The following is an 18,426-nucleotide window of genomic DNA, read 5'->3' as shown; positions in this document are numbered from 1 at the left end:
TTCAACCTGTCATTGATGTACCATTCTAGTTTCCTATTTCCCCGGTTGATCATACACGCGTATGGCGTCGGAGTATGCCACTCTGGACTCGTATTGGTTACTCTTGATTTCTCCTACGCCATTAGGGGTAATAAACTTGACCTTTTGATGGTAGACAGATGTTATTGCTCTTAGCGCTTGAAGGGTCGGCCTCCTGATGATGGCATTGTACTGTGAGCCCCCTTTAATTACCATAAAATTTGTCATCGTAGTTGCCTGCTTAGGCTTCTCTCCTTTGGTTATAGGCAGTCGGATCATCCCTTGGGGGATGACTGAGTCCCCTGTGAAGCCGTATAATGGCCGAGACGTTTTCTCTAGTTGCTCCTTTGGAATCTCCATCTTTTCCAGGCAATCGGAGTACAGGATGTCCACCGAGCTCCCATTGTCTACAAGGATTCTGCATATGGTATGGTTTCCAATTACTGCCTCTACCATTAAGGCATCATTATGTGGAAAATGGACACCATTTGCATCTTCCTCGGTGAATGCCACTTCAGTACCGCCAAATTTTATCGTCTTAGTGATGTGTGGCTCACAGTCTCAAAACAATATTCAAAATCTAGAGAAATACAAGAAGAAAGAGAAGAAAGAACGCTTGGAATTCTTGAAGAACTGCTCCAATCTCCCATCCTCTCCGATTCAGTTTTTCTCTTTTTGAAAACCCTTTTTCTCTCTTCTTTTGCAGTTTTTAGTCTCCCCTTTTATATCCCACGTTCTGCACGCCTCCGCAGAAGCCAATCACTATCCATAAAAATCTCATCTCTTAACCTAGGGCAAAAACGCGTGTTTTTAATGAAATCGGGAGGCGACATATCGCCTAGAAATAGGCGACATATCGCAGCTCTCTCTGTTTTCTGTGCACCAGACTAGGGCAGGCGGCAAATCAGGCGACATATCGCCTGTAGGTTGCGACATATCGCCTGGAGTCGGTGACATATCGCCTGGAAGGAAGCGACATGTCGCAGCTCTCGCTGTCTCTTCGTCAATTTTTGCTCCTTTTCAAGCCGCATCGCCATCTGAAGGCAACTTATCGCCTCTGTCTCTGTCTTTTTTATCCAAAATGCCTCAAAACTCAGCGATTTCATCCATTACTGTGCACTTAAGGGAAAATCATCAAATCCACATAAAAACTTGAGGAAAAACATGCCGAAACTAGCTAAAGAAGTAACGAATGATTGCATAAATTACGCACTCATCACACCCCCAAACTTGAACGGCTGCTTGTCCTCAAGCAGAGAAACCTAAAACACAACACAAAATGGGAAAAGGAAAAAATGAACACAAAATGACACAACCTAAAACGACAAACTAAAAACAAAACAAAAGAAATAGAAATGAACCGACTGAGAGTGTAAACATAGAGCTCAGGCATATAATCTCAAGTTGCCAAACACCTCTGCACCCACTCAACATGTGAATCTGGAAAATGACTAGAATTTCAACCCACTAATACTCAACTTCTGACATTGTTATCTCTGTGTAAGTGTGTGCAAATCATCTCTACAAAACCTAACACAAATGTGACTTATGTGTATCAAGACAAATCGCAGGATAAACATGAAAAACAGAACGACCATAGGCTCACCCATCTGACTCATCTCCACTAATGTAGGTCAAATGTCATGAAGATCAGGAGGACTTTCTCGGCTTGTAACGTTAGGCTAGGGTTAAGGATAGATGAGAATCGGAAAACGAAAAGCAAACTCACCCTAGACAAGCACGGTGGCGATAATAGACTCCTCTGTTCACCGAACAAAAACCAATTCCTTTTTACTTCTAGATTCGCCTCTTCTCCCACAAAAGTAACGTCCACAAACACTTAGCTAGTTTGGTGGTTGAGAGGTTCCAAAACCTTTTTTGGTACACATGTCTTGCCTCGTGGGCGTAATTCTTCTGGGATTTCCTCGAGTCCCCCCCAAGATATGGTCCGCCATGCATGGTCCTTATGACACCGACTGGCTCACAGTCCTATCCACGTCTATATCCTCTATGTGTCGATCGTTATTTCTGTGGTCATGGCCTCTCCTATCGACTTTAAATTCTTGCAACCTCCCCTCGCGGATTAATCTTTCGATTTCATCTTTTAGGTCGGCGCAGTCGTTGATGTTGTGGCTGACATCGCCGTGGAACCTGTAGTATTTGCTTTGATACCTTCAGTTTAGGTTCAACTTCATAGGATCTGGTCGACGTAACAGGTTTCCTTAACCGACTTGATTGTATACCTATTCGACTCCTACAGTTAGCTCATGGTAGGAATCATACCATTGGAACGGTCGAAGCTTATGATGTTCCTCTTGCCTAGGCTTCTTCATTTCTGGCGGATTCGACCTGTTTGTCTCCACCTCACCGTTTTCAGTTTTCTTGTTTTCCCGAGGTCGACCCATGTTCTGTCCCTTTGTTTTTATTGGATCTATGATCGAGATCATTGGCATCGGCTTCTTCGGCGTGGATATACCCCTGCACCCATGCTAGGAATTCTTTGTAGGTGGACAGTGGCTTTCAGTTCAGATCTCATTTGAACGGCGTGATCTTTTTCATGCTGGACAAAGCCCCCATCAGGGCCTCCCTGTCAATCACATCCGTTGTGGCGGCGACGACAACTTCTCCGTACCTTGTCAGCCATTATTTCAATGACTCGTTCGATTTTTGGTACACCATCTTTACCTTTTGCTTCGGCGGGATATACTTTTTTACCCTGATGAATTGGAGGGAGAAGGCTTCCTTCAATTCCTCCCAGCTAGAGATGGAATCTGGCTTGAGTGTCTGGAACCATCTTCAGGCAGAATCTGTCAAGTGGTTCCGGAACGCTCAACACATTATTTCCTCAACATACTCATGCAGAAGCATGTGTCCCGTATACATCTCCAGGTGGTCATCGGGATCCCCTCTGCCGTCATATGGTGGGATCGACAGGGACCTGTATTTGTCAGGGAGAGGTGGTGCCATGATTTATGCGGTAAAGGGGTGGTCATGAGTTCGACTGGGAGTGATGTTGACATTGACCACATCCGCCACCTGTCCCAGGTTCTTTTGCAGGTGGCTCACCTGGTTTTTGACGTCTTTCTTTAAACCGGCGACGTTACCTATGAACTTTTTTTCTAAGCTTGTCACGCGCTCCATGATGGCTCTTGCCTTCTCCGTTGAGATTACAGAGCCGACCCCTTTTGAGGCCTTTGCCTTCCTGGCATCCAGCTTATTCCTTAGGTCTCCACCTTCTTGCACCGACCCCAAATCTCCCGGTTCTCCAGACCCATTGCTCTTTTCTCCTAGGCTCGTTGCCTGGTGGCCGTTTGTCAGATGCCAAGGGACTTGGACGGTCGAGGCCTCGGGTTATCTCCTTTGGCATTTTCACTCTCCCTGATCCCTTCTGGGGCACCTTGTTGGTCACCAGTATTCTAGTTCCCAACCACGGCGGCTCCAGGTGGTCTCGGGGCGTCCTTTAGAGGAGGCGTGGCGTTCTCCTGTCCATTCGCTCGATGGCGGTCATCAATCCTCGAGCCAAGTCAATCAAAGCGTTTAGCTGCATCTGCATCTGTACTGGGTCAAGTTGTGGCATATCTGGGGGTGAGGCTTCATCCATTACCAGGGATCGGTTCCCCTGGTCGGCCTGGCCTCCTCTACTCCCGCCGTTGGTTGGATGCGTGGTGTTTTCCTCCGTTTGGGTACCTTGATTTGCAGCGTCATTTCATCTTGGAGGCATGGTGGTTGGTTACTTATTAATTGTCTTGGGTCCTGAATCCGCAACCAGAGATTCTAAGTTCATTCCCCAGCAAAGTTGCCAATTGTTGACGGTCAATTTTCGTCAACAAGACTTTACCGGATTACCCCTCGGTGGTTCGTTGGGTTATCGGTTAAAACTCTTAATTTAACTGAATATTCTAGACACGGTGTTTATGCTTTTGGTGTATTGTGAAGAGTATTTGGTACTGTGTTTTAATGGAAGTAAAAATGTACATAGGTTTTATAGTGGTTCACCCTTATCAAAGAAGAGCTACATCCACTGTATTTTATTTCTTTTTATGTTCTTCACCGGTTACATGAAAAAAATCCATCCCCCTCTCTCTGAGGCTTTGCCCCTTTTATAGCTTACAAATTACCCATTATCATCCCCCTTGGACGGGCTGCCTTTGGGGCTTTTTGACGGTTCCACTCGAGTGGCCTATCCTCTCAAGTGGCATACTATTCCATTTACCTAGACTGTAGCCTGTCATTCCTTTTTGGATGGTTCACTCATCCAATTTGTCCCCCTATTACGGCTCTGTAGATTCTCCGCAACTTCCATTGGTCTGTTCCAGGCGGTTTAGGGGCTTGTAATCATTCCATGCACAACTAACCTTTTCCAAACCCAGACACAACCTAGGGATCTCCAGCTTGTCACCTCAGAGATCTTTCTTGGGATACGGACACAGTTGCTTGCGTTCTGCCTCCTTCGCCTACGCTATACTTTGCCAGGTGTGGCCTTTCTCTTGGTCGACCTTATCGCGGTACTACAAACAGATTGCGCAGGCCTCGACTGTATATAGGTCGACGGTCTCATGCCCCCTTATGCACTCGGCTCTTATACCATATGGGGGGGAATGAGTTTCAGGCGTCGACGGCTACGTGACGTAACAAACATGGGGCCACGTAATGCGTGACCGTTGTCCGATGTGTCAGTGTATATTTTCTCACACAACAAGACCTATATTGTCAAAATTGATTATCAAATAGCTTTTGTGATCTCTATTTTTTCTTCATTATGATTTCTTCATTTTTTTTTCCTAAATAAATGAATAACACTTTTGTTAAATTCTTCTGTCGTTGCTTTTTCTTGTCGCCTCTTTGCTTTTGTTTCTTCGTTTGTAATGTTGAAATCACGTTTTACTTGCAGAAGTTTTGGAGATCCGATGAGTATTATACTGGATAATCTTTTAAATTAAGCAAAGATATTCAAGAAAATATTGCCTTATCAACCATCAAGAATAAAAGTTTTTTTTTTTTAAAACCAAACATTATGTATTGTGCAGACACGGGCGGTACGTGCCAAAATGCATGTAATGATCACCAAGCGGAAAGGACCGTTTGTGATATATCCTCACCATGAGAGACAATGAACTTAACCTTTTTTTTCAGAAAAAAAAAGGGAGGAAAAGAAAAAAGAAAACCCCATAAATAGTAATTGTTTTTAATGGATGTAACACATAAACTGGTCAAATCATAATCACACGAAAACACACTCGAAAGAGAAAAAAAAAAAAAAAAAAAGGAAAAAAAAATAAAAAGGAGTTTAAGACAAGACCAAGGAGTTGGAGAGGACCACCAGAAACAATCGGTTAGAAAATCCAAATCAAGGGTCAAAAAAATAGAAGCCCACAACACGTAGAAGATAAGGTTATGTTGAAAGCCTGTGGGTATATGCAATGCTTGAAAGGGAGTGAAAGAAGGAGACATTGATCAAACATTTCGGTATGGTATTTGGGCCCCTTTAATTGACAATCTATAGCTCAACCCTCAAGCATTGGTTTCTCTTGTGCATATAATTCAACTGACATGAGAGATAATCATTCCTTCCTCAAATCACCAAGTACCAGTGAAAATCACCCAACACCACCTTTTTCTTTTTCTTTTCCTTTTTCTTTTTTTTTTTTTTTTTTTTTTTTGCGCTCTGAAAAAAGAGGTGCAACGTGAGGATTTCTCAAGAAATCTCACTTATTTTAATACTGCTCTCGTCGAAACACGCTTATTTGTTGAGTTCAAATAGATTCCGGTATATTATTGTTAGTACCTTTTTACTTTGAATTTGTTCGTGAGAGATTTGTGATTTTTATTCGTCTGTACAATAAGAAAAATATTATAAATTATTAATTGTAATATAATCATAATTGATGGTATATTGCCACGTAACTCTTTACACGTGTGGGACTCAATTGTCATATTTCACAGTTTCGTTTTGCCTCTACAAGTGTCAATAAATAGCACTAATAGCCTTAGTAAAAATTAGCAACCTAACGTCCTAACCAGCCTACCAAATGCTATATGTAGGCTTAAAATTCTAAATTATCTACTTAACCTAAAAAGTAAAGTGAGAAGTAGGGATTCTTTTAACTATCATCTTGAGTAGATCTCCATTATGTTTCTTTTTTCTTTTCAAATTGAAAATAGTTTCATATTGCCACGTCATTTAATTATAAACCCATCTATTCTTTTTGTTATATGGTGCGTGGGTGTGTGTATGTCTAAAAAGGTTCGAGTCTTGATGGTTTTATTTTCTGAGGAAGTGCGAGTCTTAAGCCGCACATTGTATTTTTTTTTATTAAAAAAAAATCTATTGCTTCTATTATAGTGCTAGTACAAGATTGATTTGTAAAAGAAAAGAAAAAAAATGAAGAATTTACGGTTGAGAGTGTATAAGTCTAGACTTTTATCTCTTACTCTTGATAAATACCATTTATTAGTGTAATTATTTAACTAAAAAAGTTATAAATCAAAAGTAAAAAGTAAAAATCTTCACCCACCCGTACACATTTATAGATATTTGTCAAGATTACTAAAAAAAAAAAAATGCATGAGGATGTTTGTAATTCATCCCTACATCCACATTAGAATGTGGAACCTAATGTCTACTTGTTAAGTGGACGATGATTTATCACCAACACCATCCTAATAATGAGAAGCACTCTCAACTTATATATGGATACTACAGAGACACGTGATAAATAAAAATCCATTTTTCCATGGCCATACGAAAATAATAACACAAAAGCACAAATAGCTAAGATAATTGATTTTCTTTGCCCCCACTTTTGCTTTGCTCTTTCTCTTTCCATCACCATACGAAACAAATAACACAAAAATACACATAGCTAAGAGATATAATTCTCCCCTTATTGCCCCCACTTTTTCTTTCCTCTTTTCTTTTTAATTTTTTTCCTTTTCTATTATTACGTTGAACATGACCAATCGACCACATGTTGCACATCCATAAGTTTTTGTTACTTTGGGGGAGGGTGACAGTGATCAAGGGCACTTTTGAGGGCCATCAGTGTCTTGGCCTTAGTAGGCAGACTTGGGTTAAGCTTTGAAGTTGCCATCAAAACTCTCTCAATATTTTCTTCTTCTCTTTTATTTATTTATTTTTTACACTGAAACGTACAGATATGAGCCCTTATATAAGCGCCACATTGTGCTTTGAGCACCATGTGTCATGAGTCATGAGTCAGCCATCCGAGCCATGATGCGGTGTTGGTTGGCCAGGGTTCGCACCACCGACTGAATTTGTCGTATGCCTTGGCCCTTGCAAAATATTGTTGGTCACCAACATGGACCAAAACCTCTCTGGATTGTTCTTGTGCTTGTCCTTGTATAATTCCCTCATTCCTTGTCAAAGAAATGCAAATTCCAGAAGTGGGCGTGTCCCACCACCTCTCGATTATTTTCTTTTGGATTATCTTTTTCTTGGTCCTTAAGCCTTTTCTTTTCTATTTTATTTAACAAAAGTTTAGGGAGTAGCGATTAGTCGTAACTATTTTTTGTGGACGTGACAAAATAGACCCTCACACGTTAAGAAATATTTACAATAAGCTATAACTATCAAAGCACGTCATACTAAAAGTTGGTATGCAAACTAAGCAGGTAGATTCATAATTGTTAGGGAGACTCCAAAACAACACACATATACTTTTCTCAATAATCTTTCTCTCATGTGTGTGTTCACTAAGCTCCCCTTTGAATCAAAATTTCTTGTAACCGGCGCATCCAAACATCACACTCCAAACAGAAGCCAACTCAAGCATGGGAAAGAAAGCCGAAAAGATGCGAGTCCATCAAATGCTCCACCATCCGCACCTGCAACAGCACCAACTGCAGAAACACTAACCTAATGTGATCGCTTAGTTCATACAAATCATCGATTTTGATACCACTTGTTTCATATGCAAAACTAGCCCAACACACTTCATAAACCTAACTTAATTTAAAAGATTAATCTATTGAGTCTAAGATCCTTTCGTGTATATGTAAACACAACACCATTAGACTACTGTCATTGTGGTTGTTTGCCATTATTTGAGAGTATGATCACTATAACATTATTGAAAACGGAAAAGAGAATAGAAGAACGGAGTATCTTCACATAACATCATTGAAAAGAGAATGAGAGGAGTATCTTTCTTTTTCTATTCTAATTTCTGTGTTAATACGTAAACATACTCTTAAAACATGTGTTTGGTATCATTTATGTTTGATTCTCTATTTCTCTTATTATTTCCTTTCCGTTTGACAATATAATCACTCAAGAATTACTGCACGGGCGTGCTTCCTGAAATTGAGTTTTAGTTCTTAGATCATGTTATTTTTCTTCCAAAAAGTTCTTAAATTTTGTTTGTATGGTAAAATGGTTCCTGAACTTTCAAAAAGTTCTATAGTAAGTTCCCGATATGATTTCTTGTCTTTTCTCTTTTAGACAGAGATTTCATAAATAAATTTCTAAGAGCTCGTTTAGTTCGTTAATTCGAGTTTTTAATTCAAATTGAGATGTGACTTTATATGAGAACTTTTTACTATAGCAAAAAAGTTAAATGTGACTGTTTCTGAGAGTTTTTTACTGTAAGAAAACTCGAATCGGTGTTTTCCCGAGAATTTTAACTTTTAGTCCCTAATGGATGTAATTTCGAGTAAAACAGTTTACAACTGTGTCCTCTTGATGTTAAGGGTGTTTTCTTTTGAAAGTGACAGGACCGCCCTTTTTTATTATAATTTTAACGTTAATGAGCTTAAGTGTAATTTATATAGTTTAAAGACAAATCATATAATTAATTAGTAATATATATACTATTTTAAAAGAATGAATAATCTTTTATTCTCTTCAGCCAAAGAAAAAGAAAAAAAAAAACAACAACAACAACTTGTATTCTAGGTCTTTTCGTCACTTTCTAAACCAGAACTCTAGACAAAGCAGGAAACAACAGCCAAATGCTGCTGGGTTGTCCTTTAGTACTGTTGGTAAATTTAGTGAAATCGACGTATTTGATTATTGGTTTTAACTATAGTACTGTAGAATCATTATCTCGTAAGTTTGCTCTTTAATTTGTGGAAATAAGAAAATTAAAAGGAAAGGCTAGGGAATGAACAAACAAGATCTGAATTTCACGGCGAAAATAATGCAAGTTATGTAACTAATAGAATATACATGTATATATTTTGTGATAAAAAGGTGAGAACATTGTATATTTACTAGAATGTAAAGATTTTCATTTTTTTTTTTTAAGGAAGAGTGTAAAGATTTTCATGATCAACACAATTGAGGTGAAAAGTCATGGCTAAATAATTTGTAAATGATATTGCCAATTAATCAGTAAATAAAATATTAAATGATGAAGATAGACATAAAAAGAATGTCAGTAAGATATCAGATGGATAACTATATTAATAAAGGAAAGGTTCCCTAAGATCGGATTGGAACGATGCACTGTTGATGCAGATCTAATTAAAAAAAAGAAAAAAATGAATTGAAATGATTAAAAGCTGAAAGTTATGAACTATTCTTTTATTCAATTACTTTCATTGTAATAATCATGTAAATTCTTTATTTTTCAAAATGTGACCATATAATATTCTTTTTTCCAAAATGTGACATTAATGGAAACATTAGATAATTAGTTAGGTAAATAATTAGCCAAAAAAGCTATATATAAATAAGAAACCATTTTTGTTGGATTAGCTAGTAGTTAGTAGCTAATACTTTTTCTCATCCCTATCACTTTCATTCTTTTTTTTTCTTTTTTTCGCTTTGTCACCCTATATTTTATATATATATATATATATATATATATACACACGCCAAGTCTCTAAGATTTGAACGGTATTTGTATTTTTTTTTATAAAAAAACGTATATACTTCTTTTTAAAATATGTACATATTGTATATATTACCATAAAAAGAAATTTACATATTTTAAGTAAAAATATATATATTTTAAAAAAATATATATATATATATTTTTAATAAAAAAATATATAAGTGTCCCTTTAATTTTATCCGGAGATAATTCTTGTATATATATATCACTTGATGCGACTAAAGAGATCTTCAATTTATTGACAAATTCACGAGTAAAATAATCATTAATTCCTTTAAAAAAATCACTAATGCATGCATCTTTAATCCTTTTTTTCTGAGCAAATTATTACTTTAATTTTCAAATCAATTTTTTGGCCAATAGAGACAAGACAAAATATATCTCGGATACTTTGGGCCATCATATAATTTAAAAAAGGGTCTAAATCTGCAGATAACTTAATTTAATGCATAGAAACACTGTCAATATCGTCCAGTCACTCACAGTTTCTGACATTGGGTCATAAAGCTCAAACTTAAGATTTAATTAGAATAGTTATACGTCAAACTAAAAAGTTAATTGGGGGTGATTAGCAATTAATTAGATAGAAAACTTCCCCCCAACTAGTATCAAGCCCTAATTAGCAATCATTTCTAGCAAAATATGCTAGTGTGCGCGCGCGTGTATATATATGTATATATATATATATATGCGTACGTCTATATAAGTGTGTGTGTATTGTGGGAGGTTTTCCTTGGTTTCCTCACGAAATGATTAGTGGGGCTTCATGCTTTTTTGCTGTGCCACGGGTCTGTCCAGTTGTGATTTGCTAGAGCCTAGCTCAAAATATTTAGAAATGATAGTTCTTTAAATTGAGCTTTTCAACTTATATCTAGACTACAATAAAAGGTTACATTACACATAATATATATGCAATCCAAATTAAAAGGAAAAAGAAAAGCTCTGATGGCAATAATCATCATAACAATTTGTAGAATATGTTTTTGGTAAAGATTACAATCCTCCTTGTTTTATATTTGTACCATGTAAAAATTGAGGTGAAATAAGACAATATTTATAAATAACAATAAGTTTAAAAATATGTAACAAAATATTGTTCATTTATCATAGATATCATAAATAAAATGGGTATAAAATAATATAATATTCCATGTTTGACTTCAATTTCTACATGTTACATGTAGCCATATAATTTCAGTTTTCATTATATTGACATCTTAGTTAAGCCTTTAGTAGGCCTAGGAAGCAATTCCCAAATACAAATAAAATCTCTAAAAATTATAATAAATAGCATATTTTTCAAACTATTTAAGTGAATAACATATTTTAGAACATTTGAAATAATTAGTAGTAAAAATTTTTACCTTGTAAATTTTTTATTTATGACTTGATTTATGCGGTAAAAAACTTTTTACCTGGTAAATTTTCATTTTAAGACTAGATTTACGTGAAAAAAATTTTACCACATAAACTTTACTACTATTTACTTTAAATAGTTTTAAAATATTCTATTTACTTTAATTATCTACTGTAAATCTGCTAATTATTTCATTCCCCTTAAAAGCACCAGTAGAATCTTATTATTAAACCCATATTTCATTCTATTTTGTTCTCATGATATGTAAAACTTATTCTTGCCTGTTTTCAGTGTAAAATGTGTAAAAAGGAAATAAAAGAAGGAGGTAGAAAAAATATAAAAATGAAAAATATGCCTTTTTAATTCAATATTTAGTTTTATGAAGATGGAGCATCAAATGAAACTGGATCAGGAGCGGGCGTCATGCTGATAAGTCCAGAGGGCCACAAAATCACTTAAGCGGTACGGTTCAAATTCAAGGCGTCGAACAATGAAGCGGAATATGAGGCGATGATTGCAGGATTGCGGTTGGCAAGTCACTTGAAGATTGAAAGCCTTGGCATTTTTAGTGACTCTTAACTAGTGGTCGAACAAGTAAAGGAAGAGTATTAGGCACGCGGCGAAAGGATGGGGGCATACTTGAAAAAGGTAAAGGAAGAGCTCATTAATTTCAAAAACTATAAGATAATACAGGTACCAAGAGCCAAAAATACAAATGCCGATGCCTTAGCCAAGCTGGCGTCCTCAAAGGATTCGGATAAGCTAGGGGTCGTCCCCATGGAAGAGCTAGAACGACCATCAATTGATGAGAAAGCATATGTTTTGACGACCCAGGCGACCGAAAACTGAATGACACCATTTGTCCAATACTTGATGGATGCGAAGCTACCCAACGACAAGGATGAGGCCCAGAGGGTCAAATATAGGGATGGCAGGTACTTACAATATGATGACTTACTGTACATACGAGGCTTCTCAACACCCTTACAACGGTGCCTGGATGACAATGAGGCGCGAGAGGTCCTCCGGGAGATCCATGAAGGAGTGTGTGGTAATCATACTAGGGGGTAATCTTTAGCTCTAAAGGTTTTGAGGCAGGAGTACTATTGGCATGTGCTTAAAAAAGATGTGTATCAATACGTTCGGCATTGCGATAAGTGCTAACGATATGCCACGATTCCTAGAGCGCCCCCAGAAAACCTAACTTTCATTATTAGCCCATGTCCTTTTGCCAAATGGGGGGTCGACCTGATCGGACCTCTGCACCTCGCACTGGGAGGTTTTAAGTTTGCCATCGTCGCTGTGGACTATTACACTAAGTGGGCCGAGGCGAAAGCCTTTACTTCGACCACAGAGGCTATTTGCACAAGCTTCATTTGGAACAACATCGTGTGCAAATTTGGGGTTCCACATTCAATCGTATCTGACAACGGTAAACAGTTTGGCAATGCCCCGACGCATAAATTTTATGACGATTTAGGCATTCAAAAAGATTTCTTAGCACCGATACATCTGCAGTCCAACGATTAAATTGAAGCCATCAACAAAATCCTGAAGTATACCCTGAAACACTTGATGACTTAAAGGGAAAATGGGCTGAAGAACACTCGAAGGTCTTATGGGCATATAGGATGACAAATCGAACTACAACAGGCGAAATGCCATTCTTTATGACATATGGAGTCGAGGCAGTGCTCCCCGTGGAAATAGAGACGCCGACACTAAGAACGGTCACGTACGAGGATGATGCAAATGTCGAAGCAATGAATGGAGAGCTCGATCTATTGGAAGAAAAAAGGCTCGACTCTCAACTACGACTCGTCCCTTACTAACAAAGAACAGCGCGCTATTACAACAAAAAGGTCAGGCGGAGACGGTTTTCCCCAGGGGACTTTGTCTTAAAAGGGGTCACATTAAGTACTAAGCCTAAAAATACTAGTCCCCTAGGCTCGACTTAGGAGGGACCCTATCGTGTAAGAGAAATACTATGCCCTGATACTTATGCCATAGAAAACCTTGCTGGCAAGAGGATTCAACACCCTTGGAATGCCGAACAATTAAAGCTGTATTATCAATGACATGTATTATTTGGCTATGTTGTATCTACATTTTGTGAAATAAATAAAAGCTCATTCCTCCGGAACATTCAAATCCTATCTCCTGATACCTCAAAGAGGCAAACCCTTAAAGTAATTTCTGCTCAAGAACCAAGGTTCTTAACCACACATGAAGGGGCAGGAGAGGGTCTACGCTCAAACCTGCTAAAAGCCCCAAAAGGCACCTAAGAAGCTGACTCCTCTAAGGAGGAGAAGCTTCTATACTTAGTAGATTCTCAAATCTGCTAAAAGCCCACAAGGGCATCCAGAAAGCTGACTCCTCTAAGGAGGAGAAGCTTCTATACATAGCAGATTTAAAGCCCTAAGGGGCATCCAGAAAGCATACTTCTCTAAAGAGGAGAAGCTTCTACATTTAGTAGATTCTCAAATCTGCTAAAAGTCCCAAGGGGCATCCTGAAAGCTAACTCTTCCAAGGAGGAGAAGCTTCCATATTTAGCAAATTCTCAAATCTTCTAAAACCCCCAAGAGGCATCCATATTGCTGAATCCTCCAAGGAGGATAAGCTTCTATACTTAGCAGAATCTCAAATCTGCTAAAAGCCCCAAAGGGCATCCAGAAAGCTGACTCCTCTAAGGATGAGAAGCTTCTATACTTAGCAGATTCTCAAATCTGCTAAAAGCCCCAAGGGGCATCCAGAAAACAGACTCCTCTAAAGAGGAGAAGCTTCTACACTTAGCAGATTCCCAAGGGGCATCCAGAAAGCTTACTCCTCCAAGGAGGAGAAGCTTCTATACTTAGCAGATTCTCAAATCTGCTAAAAGCCCTAAAGGGCATCAAAGCCGACCTCTCCAACGAGGAGAGGCTATCATACTTGACAGATTATCCGCCAAAGAGCCTTTGACCGACCGTATAAAAAAATATAATAAAACAAATCAGCAGAATAAAACAAGGCTACATTAAAGATAATATACATATTAACGGGATAAAAGCCCATTGTCTTTGTGTTTTAAAAAGAATATATATATATATATATATATATATTACAGAAATGAAAAATAAATATCAACGTTGGGCGTCCTAGGCCTCGTTGCCCCCGCCGTCTTCACCGCCATCAACTCCCTCAGTGCCACCACTGCCTCACCACCTTTACCACCAGCAGGAGAATCCCCATCATCAGAGGGAGGCTCGTAAAGGAAGTTCAAATTTAGACTAGGAATGTGCATGTTGATCCTAGCAATAAGTTGCTCGCCAACAAACAGCATGTCACTGGCACACATATCGTGCAGCTCATCAGAGGATTTAAAGTTCTCGACGGCCTTGGCAGCGACCTCTGCATTTCACTGAACAAATTCAACAGAGGCCAAGAATCTCTCGACTCCTTCCTTCTTACCCAGGTCGTAGCCTTGCTGCTTACCTAGCTCATATCCCTCATGCCAACCTTGACGAAGGAAGGTCTCTTTGGAATGAGCGGCTTACTTACGAGCTTCTTCTGCTTCCATCTTGGCCTCATCCAACTCAGCCTTCGCCGCGTCCAGCTCCTTTATGATGAGGGCAAGCTTCTTTGAGAGCTCACCCTTGCTGGCCTTCTCCGTTTTAAGGAGAACCTTCAGGCTCCCTTCTACGCGATCCATCTATTTACTCATGTCTTCAACCTTAACCATTTTGATGAAGTTAAGGAGGGAGAGGACAAGGGACTGTCAAATCAAAATAAATGTCAATAAGGAGAACCTAAAGAAACTCGTAGAAATGAACGACATAGCTTACGTGAATCTGGTGAGATATCTGCTGACGGGTGCGGTCGACCAGAGAGGACCGAGTAGCGTCTTCCTAGTCCTGCTTAAAAAATGATTCGTACAGATCCTGGAAGACGAGGGAAAAACATGGCGGCAGATTCAGTACGGCGTTTATCTGGGCCAGGGGGAGATCAGGGACGATGTACTGAGGATCCAGAACCCTTGTCCTTGGAAGCAGCAGGCGTTCCCTAGGCGGAGGAGCCTCAGGAGCGTCGATTATATCAATAATCTGCGCTGGCTCAGCCTCCACCGCTGGCGCTTCAGCAGGGTGAGGCCTTTTGGGCCTCGGCGCCTCCTGAGTTGGCACAAGCTCCACCGTAGGTTGAGGCCTCGATGAGGCACTAGCCTCAGTGCCTCCTAAGTTGGCACAAGCTCTGCCGTAGGTTGAGGCCTCGATGAGGCACTGGCCTCGGTGCCTTCAGAGTTGGCACAAGTTCCGCTGTAGGTTAAGGCCTCGATAAGGCACTAGCCTCGGCAGCTGCGCTCGACCTCTCGCTAGGCCTCTACTTCCTCGAGCGCCCCTTGTCACTTAGAACGTGTAGCTGCAAGGTCTTTATCTCTACATCAGTCAAAGCCAAGTAATTAAACAGACGACTGATGGTAATGATCGAGTGCAAGGGAAAGACATTAACCTCTGGCGGTAAAATGGAAGAAGTCATTGACGGCGTCGGTGTCTGCAGGGTCAGGAAGTGAAAGCAGAAGGCCGGAGCTTCTTAGATTCTATCGCGTCGAAAGAACGTCGATATGACGCACACTTTCTAGGAGGCTGAAGGCTTCCGTCACCCTTGCTAGCCGGTTCCCAAAAAGTTAGTGGCGGTCTTAAGGAACCGTATAGTAAGACAGGAGGTCAGCAGTGTAAAAATATAAATTTAGCTTTAACATGTAGTCGAGGGTACTTACTCAACGTTCTAAAATATGTCTGCACCCCAAGTCACTTAAAAGGCTTATCAGCGGGGTGGACGTCGAACATACCCTTGACCATGAAAAACATTGGCTTCAAGGCATGAGACGACGAGGGCAACCCCTTTATTAATTTTCCTAAAACAGGCTTGGATCACCCGTGACTACCCAAAATATACCAACCATCGCATTTAGGGACCTGGCAAAGTTTATATAAAAAAAGAAATTTGTCTAAAGGGAGCTCCATGTCGAACCTATGGTCCCAAAGAATCCACATACCGGTGAAGCTATACCAAAAATTCAGAGCCAACTGTGTGGGGGAGATGTCGTGGAGCTCACAGAGGCCCTTCACGAACGGGTGGATGGAAAGTGTCATCCCCGCCGTGAAGGCCCAGGTATAGACGAATAGATATCCCAGGGCCAGTAAGCTTGCCCTCAAGTTGGGGTCTAGGAATAGGTACTCGAACCATCGACCGTCCACGGATCCCTCCATGTACGCACGGATGATGTCCCTTTGACGTGTCTTTAGCTTTGTAAAGTCAGCGGCGCAAGACAGCCGCTCCTCATCCGCCCCTACTGATGCCACGGGGATACGGAAGTGTCGTCCGCTGTAGCCAGAGACAACACCACCGACTAAGGAAGCGGAGGCGCTAGACGTAGAAGGCTTATCCTCGTCTGGCTGGCGGTCGACACTGTCTTCGTCGTCCTGAGGATCAGGGATGTAGTCCTCAACCTCCCTCAAAATCGGATTGCTGTTAGTAAAGAGGGAGGAAGACTCAGTGGCTAGAGAAGGATCCGGCCTCACAAAAGGCATGGATGATGATCCCCCTCGACGGTTAATCCTTTTAGGTGTTATTACTGTGGAGGAAAAATCTAAGGTCAATATCCTATAAGTCGATAGGGGAGAGGAAATTAGTTTGGCGTCTAAAGTTGTTTAAAAAGCTTAGTCGAGTAAAGTTAAGGCTAAACGAAGACTGTTCAAATAGGCGACGATGATTCTAACCTAAACATGATCTAGACGACGTCTATTGAAACAAAGCGTCGATCATTCAAATGAACCCATAAAGCTAAACAAGAATCCAGACCCACTTAAAACTCCCGTAACCAATTCAGAACATTACGAAAATACCAGAACCAGGTTCTAGCACCCCTATTACGCCATTTTTAACCATCCCCCTCTCAAGAAATCCATCGCGAGCCCAGGCAAAAGAGTAAACACACATACATCAAAATAGGAAGGAGGGAGGATGAATGCTTACCAGTAAATCAGGAGCGAGAGGGGCGCAAGAACTTGGAAGTGAACTTCGTCAGAGATTCGTGAGTTTGCAAGAGGAGAGTATGAAGAACGGTCCTGGAAAATTTTTGACAAAGTTTCGGCTTGGTCCTAAGATGATTTGAACAAGCATGAAGATATTATTTATAGTAACGAAAAGCCTTCGACTCCCAACCATCTGATGAAGTGAGTATGCATACAACGCCGAAAATGAAAGGACTCAATCCGATAGTTAGGGAGAAGGCGGAAAGCCGAAGAGACACGATCCAACGGCCCAGATTTGTCCGTTTAAATAAAAGCCCACATCAGCATAGCGATCGAACCGACGCGACGGTTACACTTCTCAAAGAGCTCTGAAGCGCCAGGACCATCATTACAAGGGAGGTTCAGAGTTAGGCTCCCACACCCGAAGCAAACAGAAAGGCCAGAGCAAAACCCAGCCTAGCTCGAGGTAGTCCGAAGAAAAGCCTCGACCTGGGGGGCAGCTGTTATGTGAAAAAATATGTGTTGACACGTCGGATGACGACCATGCTCCACGTGGCCTAAAACCCACCATGTCATGTAGTTGTCAGTGCCTAAAGCTCATTTCTCCCTACGCCATCTGGTGAAAAGCATGATCGTATAGGATGATTCATGGAACCATTGACCCTACATACAGACGAAACCTGCATGATTTGTTCGCAGCAGAAGCGGTACTGTGAGGGGGTCGACCGAGACGGAGGCCATACCTCGTGAAGTATAGCATAGGCGCAGAGGGCAGAACGCATGAGTATGGGTCCATGTCCCAAGAAAGACCTCTTAGGTGACAAGGGGAAATCCCTAGGTTACTTCTGGGTTTGGAAAAGGTCAGTAGCATAGGAAATGATTACCTGCCCATAAACCGCCTAGAATGGACCGACGGAAATCACAAAGGATCCGCAGAGCTACAATAGTGGACGGAGTGGGTGAGTGAACAGTCCAAAAGGTGCTGAGAGGCTTTGGTCTAGGCAGGTAGGATAATAGGCTACTTGAGAGAAACCATCAGAAGACTCCCTGTGGCGGTCCGCCCCAAACGTACCCATATGTAATCTGTATGGTATAAAATGGGCAAAGCCCCAAAGAGAAAGGGAGGGCTTTTTGTAATCTTCAAAACACAAAAGGAAAAATACAAGAACTAGTGGATGTAACTCTG

At 40.4% G+C, this 18,426-nt stretch overlaps 1 protein-coding gene across 1 annotated transcript; it reads left to right on the top strand.

Annotated features, from left to right (window-relative positions):
• Positions 1 to 12,160: 12,160 nt before the first annotated feature.
• LOC112094743 lies at positions 12,161 to 13,064 on the top strand. The gene is made up of 2 exons (XM_024176446.1): positions 12,161 to 12,283; positions 12,819 to 13,064. The coding sequence occupies exons 1-2, from the start codon at positions 12,161 to 12,163 to the stop codon at positions 13,062 to 13,064; spliced, it is 369 nt and encodes a 122-aa protein (XP_024032214.1).
• Positions 13,065 to 18,426: the final 5,362 nt, after the last annotated feature.

The sequence above is a fragment of the Morus notabilis genome, unplaced genomic scaffold (assembly GCF_000414095.1).
Source record: "Morus notabilis unplaced genomic scaffold, ASM41409v2 Scaffold248, whole genome shotgun sequence".
Taxonomy (NCBI): Eukaryota; Viridiplantae; Streptophyta; class Magnoliopsida; order Rosales; family Moraceae; genus Morus; species Morus notabilis.
Note: the sequence above shows the minus strand (reverse complement) of the source record. Positions and strands in the feature narration are given on the sequence as shown.